Here is an 11,829-nt window from a genome sequence, read left to right as displayed (position 1 = left end):
ATTTAGAGCTGTAACAGCTGTACATTTCACCAGGGATGACATTCCAGTGGATCAAATTAAGGGAGTCCCCTATTAGGGAAGGACAAGGTACAAACACAGGTTTATTTGATCACAGTCAGTCCCAGGAACAGCCTTATTATGTAAAAGCAAGCAGAGAGTACCAGGAGATTAACTACATTAGCAAAGACTGGAGTGGGTATGTTTCTTGTTATGCGACAGGATACAGGTATAGGCCTTTGAAGATCTCCTTTGGATACAGCCATTTCCATACTTGTGTTCTGAATTTTCACATAGACATTTTTTCTTCTAGTCAGCACAAAACAGTTATGATTCTAATTCCCTTTACCTCAATTCTTTAACTACTCACTAATTACCATGGGAATGTCTTCAGGCCACTTATGCATATGCAAAGCACAAGATAGGAATGATTAGCTCTTTCACATTGATTACCTCTTGTTATTTATCATACTTTTTGACAGATACTTAAATCATGCCATAACTAAATTGTTCTGTGCTTTTGGACACCTCCTTCATATGAACCCCTCTGTGTTTTGAATAAAGCATGCTTACATCTTCTGAAGTATGCTGTCTTATGTAATTAAGCCAAACAATCCGTGGTATGCTGTCAGCTGACAATGTCAGCACAACATGCTAGGCAGGTTATCTGTTGGAATGCAGGAGGTATACTTGAAAAAATACCTTCAAAATGCCATATGTTCTCACTGGCAATATTAAAGGTCTGTTTACACAAATAATACCTACTTTTTGTCCATCTGATGTCAAGCACTGTCATGCCTAAGTAGTCCTAAACTGGCATTCTGGACTGTAGACTCTAACAATGGATGGAAACACAATGAAGTACTCAAACAATGGAAAACAGAGGGAGGAAGGGGAGAGCCTAACACCATGCAGCAGTTTATACTTCAGTGCAAGCACTTCTGCATATAGACACACAAGCATATATGTAAAAATTAGACAATTATGCAATGACTTCAGTGTAGTCATTTCCAAAATTTAAGAACTACAATTTCCATTTATTTATGATAATAAAAATATGGGTGTCTTCTTATGAGAAGTATTACATTGGTAAGGATGGTTATAACTCAGATCTACATCCATGTGGATCTCATCTTACCAATAATCAAAGATGTGGGTCTGCCTGCCTTGGTTGTGACAGAGAGTAGGAACTGAGTATTCCCTTAGGTGCCATGACTACTGTTGCTGCTACCTTCAGAGGAAGTATTGACACAAATGATGTTCTGTCTTGGCATTACAGATGTTCTAATTTTATTCTTTCTTTTGTGTGAATTATTTAGGGACTAGGAGTACAGCAGGCCTGCTTTTTCAAGATGAAAAAGGCTATATTGTTATAAAAGCTCCTGGTTAATGCCAAAGGTAAGTAACTGGCAGTTGGTTTCAGAAAGAAATGTATATATATCCTCTATAGATTTTTATCAACTTACATAAAATGTCTTATTGATAATGCAAACTGAACTTTAAAATGGAAAAGGAAATTCAGTTTATCCTGTCCCACAACTGCCACATGTAATTTCTCACTATGGGTCAACATCTATAAACAAATTATAAAATTGAGTAGATGGTTTAGAAGGACAAAAACTAAATGCTTGGTTAATGTGGGGATGGTTTTTTACTGATGGACAAGAAAACTGTCCCTTACAAACCAAAAAGCTCATTGAAACAATATTCTCACTGAGAAAAAAGGCATCTGTCTCTTTAATAGGCAATGATCCTGCTGCATTCCCAAAGCAGCTCAACTCTTATGGATATCCAGAAGTTACCATAGCTCAGTTTTTCTCCACTGTTAACTACCAGGACCTTACTTCATGTATGAAGTACAGTTAATGTACAGTTTCACTGCACGTTACCTTAATACAAGAGATGTCAAAATCTTCAAAAAAGTCTGGAGAAGGGAGCCATATGGGTCATTTGGAGACAAGATGGCAGAATAAAATATGTAGAATGACTAAAATAATACAGATCTTATGTGTACCTGGCAATTAGCTAAATTAAAATAATATCTTGGTACATTTTCATTTTTTAGGAGCAGACCCAATAGTAGGACTTACATAGCTGCAAATTAGTTACTTCAATGCTTGTCAGATATGTGGCCTCTGAAGTGGAATCCAAAAACTTGTGCACAGAACAAGTCCAGTACTTAATAAGTTTAAATTACCTCAGAAGAATAATTTATAGAGCTGAATACTAGAAAGCTATAATGGAGAAGATAAACAGACATTAAAAACAAAACAAACAAAAAACCCCAAAAACCACATCCCTCCAAAAAAAACCCAACCAACCAAACAAAATGAACCAAACAAACAAACCCACCCCAAAACCAGCTCTGCGTTTGAGACTTCCTCTCCCAGGAAAATCTTGTTACTTAAAACCAGTAACTTTAAATGAAAAGAAATAAACCATTCTAGGAAACAGGGACTTGAGTTACCTAGGAGTTCTAGCTGCTAAACTAAAGAGTCATATTCCCCCATTGATGCTCTACTTTTGGTGCCAGATCTTGGGAATCAGATACACATGCAAATTAATAGAGCTCATTAAGTTACCTTCTATCAGCTGAACCATGGTAACCAGCCTGGGGTACTGTTCTCCTATAGCAAATGAGAGGTAAACACTCAGTAACTCATACCTGGTGTCTATACTTAATGCGACTTAGCTGCTTGCTTTTCAGGCCACAACAGTCCAGGACACTCACGGCATGCACATATGCTTCACTGGTTCTGTTAAAAAACCCCAAACCAACAAACATACAAAAACAAAACTAAAGACACTAAGTTTAGGTACTTTCATGGTTAAAGAGGGGTTCCCATTTGTATTTAAATTTTGAACTCAAGTATTTTAAATAACAAGGTCCTCTTTAGGAACCCTTGAGCCTTACTGGACTTTAGAGAGCGTTCACAAGGATGTTAAGGGGCGCTGGCAGACCTGAACGGCTGGGAGAGGGAACTGGACACCGCCCCGACTCAGGGCACGGAGGCAGCGGCAAAGCTGCCTTTTGCCAGGGCGCGTTCCCCGCGCTCCGAGGGCCAGGACGTGCCCCACGACCAAGTGTCCTGCGCCACCCGGTGCAGGGCCGCAGCAAGTCCGCAGACAAAGAACGGGACGCGGCGGTGTCCGTCCCGCCGGGGCGCTGCTGTCCCCGCAGGGCGGCGGGGACGCGGCCGGAGCGCCCGGCCCCCGCGGGGGCTGTCCCCTGCCCCACGCCGCCGAGCCCCCGGGCAAAGCTCGATGGAAGCAGGCGGGTCCCGCGGCCGGGGCCTGCCCGGCCCAGCCCAGCGGGCAGCGCGGCCAGGGTTAACCCTGAGGAATGCGGCGGGAGGAATGTGCATGCAGATGAGATGGATGCTAATCTCATGCTAATGAGCGGCTGCCGCGGCCGCCCGGGGCTCAGCCGGGCTCCCCGCGCCCAGACGGCAGCTGGGCTCCGCCGGCAGCTCTGGCCCGCCGCCGCGGCGGCAGCCCGGGCATGGTGGACTGAGACCCGGCACAGGGCTTCCCTGGGCTCCCGCGAGCCCCCGCTCCCGGCCCCTTCCCCGGCCCGGGTCGGGGCTTTTCCCGCTTCCCGGCTTTCTTTCTGTCCCTATGGAGCAGCTACCCCCGCCGCCCGACCATGCCTAGGAAAGCGGGGAATGGGCAGCTTCCCTTACCCGATGGCTGGGAGGAGGCGAGGGATTACGACGGCAAAGTCTTCTACATCGACCACAACACCAAGCAGACCAGCTGGATCGACCCCCGGGACAGGTGGAGCGGGGCAGGGAGGCGGCGGGGCCCGGGCGGGCGGTGGGCTCGGAGCCGGCAGGGACGGGCGGGGCCGCGCCGGAGGGTCCCTGGGGACGGGCGGCGGGGGCCACAGCGTGCGTGCTTCCCACAGCACGGGTACAGGCGTGTTTCTGAACCTGTGCCTTGAGTTGGTGTCGGGGCGGGGAGGGAGGAGAAGCCTGTGGAGCTTCTCTGGGAGCGGCCGGGGGTTGCCGGCATTTGGGGAGCTCCCGACAGGTACCAAAGTTTGCGAGTCCCTCCCAGGCTGGAGGCGCTGGCTCCTCACCCTGCGTCTTCCCCGGGCGCCGCGGAGCGGGTCGCGGAGCATCCCAGGCGCCGGGCCCTGCCGTGTGCCCGCTCCCCCGGCCCGCCGGAGCGGTGCGGGGCTGCCGGGGAAGGAGCCGGGGCAGCCGGAGGCCTCGTGTGCTCGCTAGGCCTCAGCGAGCCCGAATCCGCTCGGCCCCCGCCAGCCGCAGTTTGCTGCCCGGCCGTGCTGAGCTCTGTGAAGCTGCTGTGGAAGTGCTGCCGCGGGGGAAGCGCCCCGTGAGGAGAGCGCTGCTCGGCCCGGAGTGCCCCGGGAGCTCTGCCGGCTGGGCACGGATGCTGGCTCTCTGCGTCGGCTTCAATGACTGTTTTTAAGAGCTGGATCACAGGCGCACAAGATACCTGGTGTAAAGCGTATCTTCTGTCCCAAGTGGTGCTGAAAAGCAATTATAAATGAAGACCTTGGTTTCTATTTCTCAGGTGAACTTAGAAAAGGTGGTTGTGGTGAAGCTTGCTGGCTGCAAGTTGCAGAGGGAAGCTTTGACCAGCATCATGTGCTGTGCAAGGCCTACTGCTCAGTCTTACTTGCTATTACAGCAAATTCCAGCAGTGGCAAACTTCATGCTTAAATTTCTCTGTACTTCACAACATGTTAATTACCTTGTAAATACCAGTGAGAGGATAAGACTGTGTTATTTATTGCACCTGGCATTTTTGTTCGGTTTTGTTTTATGCAGGCAGTATAAAACTTGTCTTTACTGTCTCTAGAAATAGTGGATATGAAGTTTTGCTCAGTTTTAGACCTTAAATTTGTGTTTTCAAAGCAGAATAGAAGGTGGTGTGATTGAGATAAAGCAAAATGTGATATGGAATGTTCTAATACTGCCTCAAATGAGTAGACTAATTTATTCTGTACTATAGTATACTACTAATACATTCTGTAGTCCTGAAAAGTTCAAGACTATTCATATTTGATGGTAAAATTTGAGTCTTCACTCTCATTAACAGAGTAGACAGTGAAATAACACTTGTGTCTTTGCCATCCTGTAGGGATAGGATAAATATTGTTTCATTAACACGTTACAGGTGAAAGGGAAACCAAGTCCTGAGACCTTACTCCCTTAGTTCTCATTACAGATCATAAAGACCTTTTTCAGAAGAGTAGTGTTTGAAATAATTGTTAACCTGTGTCAGTCATACAAAACAAACAAAAAGGGATTTTGCCCTAGGTATCTAAGAGAATCCATGCTTTAGTGTACATGGCTCAGCTGTGAAGCTGAATTGCCTGCACAGAAGAGAGACTGACAAGCTCATTTGATGTGCAACTTGCAGTATTTGTATTTGCAATATCTCTGTTCGCAGTCTGTATTTATACTGGTGACTTGTTTTGGAAAAGCTAATAAGAAATTTGTTAAAGTCTTGTGATGAATTTGCTTTAGATTCAGTTTTATCTTCCATGTATTTAAAGAATATTCATTTGGAAACCATACAGAATATTATTTGGGTTTGCTGTCAGAAAAGTTGAGAAGTGATTTTCCAAGTTTGTCAATACAATAAAATCTGGATTAATGTTGTTTCTAAAACTTACAATAAATTGTCAAACTGAAAGTAATGGATTATAAAGAATGACTGAAAACATGTTGCCTTGTCTGGTGATACTTTAGGACTTTCTTTTCCCCCAACTATTTTCTCTCAAAGAGATCACAAAGTTTTCATGATACACCTGTGGAATATTATAGTACACAGGCTTCTAAAGTGTTTCATTGGTAAAGCAAGTGTAAAATAGATAAGTTTTTACTGACAATATTCCTTCTGCTCATGTTGCACTTCATTCCCTGGATGATAACATAGAAAAGTCATGTTTGATGTTCTAAAATAATTTTTATCCTCTTTGATTTAGAAGATATAAATACTGAAGACTAGTGCTGTGAGACGTTAGCCATATGTTTGTAAACTGCCAGGTGTATTTGAGCACAGTTAGGAACTTTGTTACTGGTTTAAAATATTCACATCTAGAAATAAGAAGGCAGTTGAAAATGCCATATTTGAAAGCTTCTTGGAAAATTGTGCTTGTGGTTGTTATGTTTTTTAATATTTTTTTCTCATGTTCTTTTCTAGAACATGCATTTGTTACTGCTTACATGGTACAGGGCTGTTAATACAATTGTAGCTTTGTGTACAACTATGCAAAAAAGCTTACATCAGCTTCAAGCTTGGGACTCAGTTTTCAGATTTGCCCCCTTTATATATCTGAATATTCCCACTGATCTTAGAGAATCTCACACTTTCAACAGCAATGTGACTTAGCTTGTGTTTTGGGAGCACTGTGGAAGCTTAATGGTTTTTAATGTTTTGCAATGTTCACCAGTGATTTTTCTCTCCAAACACTTACTGTTCTGTGCTAATTTGTTTTAGAGGCTAGTGGCCCAAAAGAAGAGGACAGTTTAAGATCTATCATTCAGATAGACTGAGAGACATAAAGGCTAGAATGTGAGAGTTGTAGCAACATTTTCAGTCACTAAATATATAGATTTAATTCCTCTGTTCATGACTCCCTCAAGCTACAGCAAGCTGAGAACTTGCTGGTCATGACAGTTCTTCTGGAACTGGCTTATTGTAAGCAGGCAAATAACTCAAAATATGAATTTTGTTCTTCTAGTACTTGATGAGAATATTAAAAGAACTATGGACTGAAGAGGATGAAGCAGATGAAAAGGGGAGAAAGGGTTCGAGGAATGCATTATTTTTGCTGAAGTTCCCTTGAAACTCTTTCAAGTCTTGGAATACTGAGTAATTGTAAAGTATTGCTTTGGGTTTTTTTTCGTGATAATTAATAGGGGCTTGGGGTGGGACAGGAATTTAGAAAAGAATATTTTTTTTCCTGTCATTCAACACATTTTAAGTAGGCCTCATGTTTGTTATATTCGTTAGTGGAACCAATAGAGTAAGCATCAAGGAGGAGTGAAATGGCAGATGGGAATATCAGTAATCTGAATTTTTCAGCATTGGATGATGCTTGGTTGTCTTACCATAAATTCAGGGCTTTTGATATCTTGGTTTCTACATAATAAATAGTTCAATGCACACTGTTGATCACCATTGACTCAAAACATATATTTTTTTTATAGCTTGCCTATAATGAGTTCTGTGTCACAAATTCTGAAGCTTCAAGTGATATTCATTTAAATTTTTATCTGCACTCCTGTCCCACTCCTGTCAGTGGTAAGGGATGAGATGCTATGAAAACAAAATTATCCTTTCTGTTCTTACTTTGCTTTCCACTGAGGACTAAAATATTTTAAAAATCCATTTGTACATTTGAAATAGTTTATAGTATACTTCTGCTAAAATGTTTTGAGAGTACTTGCTAAGTGTATAACTAAGAAAGTGTTTGAGAAGCATTGGATGTGCAGAAAAGCAGAGAACTTTACAAGTCAAGAAATTGTGAAAGAGTTTGTTTTGTGAATAAGGAATGCATTGCTGCTTTCATCTTTTGGGGAGGTGAAAACACTACAAATTTTAGCATCGGATTCTGTAATGTGTGCTAGATTTGTCTGAATTAGAAAATTTACTAGGTTTCAGCAATTAAATGTCATTTGCCCTTTTTCCATAGAAAAGAAGAGCATTTTATTCCTTACCTTTTCACTGGAACTTGCTTTGTCTTGTCTTGTGAGCAGCAGAGACTGTGAGGACTGAAGATACTGAAGGTGAAGTTATTTAAGCAGGGGAACTTCCATCCTGTCTCTTTCCTGGGCATTGCTGTAGCTCAGGGGTGCATGGTAAAAGACTTTCAGTCTTCACAGCATAGAAGACACTGGGCTCGTTAAAGGTAGCAAATAAGAGGAAAGCAGAAATGAAATAACATGGTGAGAGGCATCATCAGAGATTAAAAAATACATTTGGATTGATTCTTTCATGCACGTAAGAAAGCTGTGCTGTGACAGATGAATAAAATAATAAATGCTAGTTATTACAGTTTGAAAGAGGTTGATCTTAATTCTAAGTGCTGACCTCAACACTGATCATTTACCACTGCAGCAACTACCTGATAATGGCCTTTCTTTAGTCTGCTGCTTGCTAAGAACTAATTTAATGGCAAACCATCACTGCTTTCTCACATAATTTCTTCTGTTTGCTAGTAAGTGAGGAAGGAATGAGGGTTTCGTGTTTTTGATGGTGTGGAGCTGCTAAATGATTGTTTCAACATACTTTATGAGCCTTAATAAGCAATGGTCAACTTACTCTTTTGAAAAATCACTAGAAGAATCCTTTTATGGCACTCCAAGATGTACAGCTTGAAATAATCCTATAGTGAGATAGGGCAACAATTTTTTTCCCCTAAATATCTTTTTCTTCCCTATTTCATTCTGTAGTATCATTTGCTGGTTTTTATCCCAATTCCACCTAATTTATTCCTACCTCCTTGTCTGCTCAGGAATGTGCATGCTCCCTGTAAAACTGTCTAGTATCTCATTCTGATTTCAGTGACAGGTTGAGGACTACTTTGACTTAATTGATCTATATTTATTCAAAATAAAACCCATGATGCAAGTGCTGAACATGAAATGAGAGACGAGCTGTGTCTGGAGTTCTGACATCTTTATTTGTTTATCCAGTGTAAAGTAGAATTCTAATATTGCAGGGTTACTATAGCTGTGATAGCATCAGACAGTGTTAAAATACAAAGTGATTGTGTATGTGAGTTTTTTAACCAGTCTGTCATTTGCACGGGGCTGTGTTGTTGATTTTAGCATTAGTGAAAATGGCTATACTAACTCCAAGATAACACTTTTATTCTTTATTCCTCTGGAAGTGATAGAGCTGCACTGTGTCTTTCATCTCGGGGCATGTGAAGTTAACAAGTCAGGAAACGTTGTGGACTATTTGCTTATGTGTGCAAAGTATGTGCTGCTGGTCACAGCCAAGAACTGTGACCTGGTATGTGAAGTGGGACAAGCGCTATAGGCTGTGGTTTATCCAGACCTGTGTCTGTAGTACTTGCCTACTAGAGCTATTTCAATTAAAACCTATCTCGACTTACAAAATAGTCGAGTTACAATGGTTGTCATGCACAGCATAAGATTAATGAGAAGTTGTACACGTGAAGGAAAATAGTGAGAGTTAATATATACATCAGATATGAAAAATTATTTACAACTTTAGAGATCTGTACAGATTGCATTAGGAGTTTTTGATTTTTTTTTTTCCAGTTAAATAACCAGTCTTCAACTGTTTGGTTAAAATTCTGTGCTTTGAACGTGATACTAAGGTTATTCTAATAAGATAAGATGATTTCTCTACTTCCACTTATGAATGTTTGTAACATCAATAGATGAGTTGAATTTTGTGAAAAGGGTCTTATTTTGGTTTTTTGCTACCTTCTTCTTTTTAGCCTAAAAATGTGTTACAGATATATGTGATTTAACAATTTATACATCACACTGATGACTGAAAACTGGACTAGTCAGTACTCCTGGAAGTAATGGAAAAGATTGAAAATGGATAAAAAAAAATTTACATACAGTAGTATTTCCATGGTGATACACTTTCAGAAAGGCATGAATAGAAATTATGCTAAGATTCCACGACTGTTATGCTGTGGTATTTAAGTTCTTATGGATTTAAGCTACCTGGAAGGAGAGTAGAAAAGTATTCCAGGAGGATAATGCAGCCTACTGACTCCAAGCTGGCATGGTTCTGCTTTCATGTCCTCCTACTGCCTCCTAAACAGAGCCCAGGAGATGATTTGCTTAAAATGAACCCCATTGTTTTAGGGCTGTTTTCAAGCAGAATCAGCGTGTTCTGTTGCTGACTGGGTACTAATGCTAGTGTGAGCAGAAGGCAAGTCCAGAGCTGGGAGCACAAGGGGGCAATGGTCCTGTAGAAATTAAGTTGTAAGTCAATTGTCTTAGGTGTCCATTTCTGTTGTTGGGTGTCTCCATTGTTTTCTTGTGCACGTCTTTGTGTTCATCTTTTCTGGGTGAGCCAGCAGGAAAACTGTGACAGATGTCCTGATTCTAAATATGTTTTCTGCAACCAAGAAACCTTTATGATGTTGCAGAATTTTTTACTGACCTTTTAAAATTTTGTTGCTGTGAAGCTTGTGTTGAAGAGAAATTTTGTCATTGTGTGGTTGCAGAATTAGAAGCTGTTGTTTGGGAATGTGCTGCTGTTGACAATATGCTTATGAATAGCTAATTTCTACTGTTTATGAAAGAGATAAAAAATTCTTTGATGCATTTTGTTCCTGATTATTAATAAAATGTGTTTTATGCTCTGGTGCAAAGTGTCTCACCAGAATGATGGTATAATTCAAGATTTTTAATGTCTTATTGTGTGAAGCAAAGGGGAGCCATTTATCTTCATGCCTTTGAGGTCATCATCTGTATGGACAGCTTGACTTGTCCTTCATTTGGAAGAAGCAGCTAGTGGCTGAAAAGAGGAGTTATGTGTTATAGTTTTCCTTTTGTGTTTCTTCAGTAATTTGAAGGGACTTGCATTGTGGATGTAGGTTTTGGGTCTTTTAAATGGCACATATTGAGTATTGATGAAGACTCTTGATCTTCCCAGTGACTTTTTCTGTGCAAAAATGTTAGTAATGGTGAAGTTCCTACCTGATGAAGTCAATCTCTGACTCTTGTTTTTAAAAGAGCTTCCTGGGGGAGAGATTCCTTCCACCCTTTGTTTAAGCATACTTTTTAAAAGCTAATTTGCTTTTGGATTTTTTTTTTGTTGGTTAGGACTTGTGGGCTAGAGGCAGTCTGTCAGTTTATTCTGTGAACTGAAACAATCATTTGCATCTTATAGAACAAGATCAGATGCTGTCCTTTGAACTTGGATACTGTTTGTACTTGAAGAAAGGCAACTTTATCTCATCAGCTCTGAATACATATTGTATTCAAAGTAATTGTGTGCGTATGTAAAGACACATTATCTTGGGACAGCAAACTTGAACTTCTGTATACTCTTGCTGTGCGCAATACAATATTTCAAGTTGGACCTGCTTTGATGTCTGTGCTGTTTTTCTCAATTCATGAAATAAAACTTCAATCTTTATTTGAAAAGCAAAAAAGAACAACCTACTGGAGTGCCTCCTATAACATGCTGATTGATTTGGTAAACATGCTTTCAGTATCTAGAAATATCAGTATTTTTTGACTTTTAGTGCAGGGGAAAAGATCTAGGAGAATCTGTATTTTGACTAAACTCTGTGAGGACACACTTTTTATATTAGCAACTTTCTCCTTGTTAACGAAGGAATAGTACTTTGGACACCTGTTGTTTCTTTTTAAAGTACTTTTAAGTGCTAAACTGCAATCTTGTCCAGATAAGCCTTATTTTAAGGCTTATAGATCTGACCAGTGAAGAAGAATTGCGCTGATTCAATGCCTGGCCCTTTGATCATAAGAGATTACCTCCCTCATAGAGATAGGAATGTCTGCCTGGGAATTGGGCTAGGTTTAATCATATGGCAGATGAACTTTTGATAGTCTGCAAATTATGTACAAGCACATCATGCCATATGGCAGAAAATATGCCCAATGCATGATGAATGTCGCCTGCCTTTTAGCTAAATGGCAGGCGTATGTCTTAGTATCATCTTGTCTTGATGGGTTTGACCAAAGCACAGGTGTCCCCTGTTGTGTAGCTGCATGGCAGTGGTTTTATTGGGATCACACTGTGGAGGAGCAATTCTGGCCTCTTCTGCCTGTCACTCACTAGGACACTTCTGGGCCAGGTATTTCCTGTGTCGTTCCCTTTCTCCTTCCAAAA

The 11,829-nt window shown here is 41.2% G+C and overlaps 1 protein-coding gene across 1 annotated transcript in view; it reads left to right on the top strand.

Moving 5' to 3' along the window:
• Positions 1-3,445: 3,445 nt before the first annotated feature.
• Positions 3,446-11,829, top strand: part of WWC2 (WW and C2 domain containing 2) — a 95,572-nt gene continuing 87,188 nt past the window's right edge. The window contains exon 1 of the mRNA XM_021545461.3: positions 3,446-3,774. Coding sequence (XP_021401136.2) covers positions 3,644-3,774 — 131 coding nt within the window. The 5' untranslated portion in view covers positions 3,446-3,643. The remainder of the gene's footprint in view (positions 3,775-11,829) is intronic.

Source organism: Lonchura striata, chromosome 4 (genome assembly GCF_046129695.1).
Source record: "Lonchura striata isolate bLonStr1 chromosome 4, bLonStr1.mat, whole genome shotgun sequence".
NCBI lineage: Eukaryota > Metazoa > Chordata > Aves > Passeriformes > Estrildidae > Lonchura > Lonchura striata.
The sequence above is the reverse complement of the archived record's forward strand: the minus strand, read 5'-3'. Positions and strand labels throughout refer to the sequence as shown.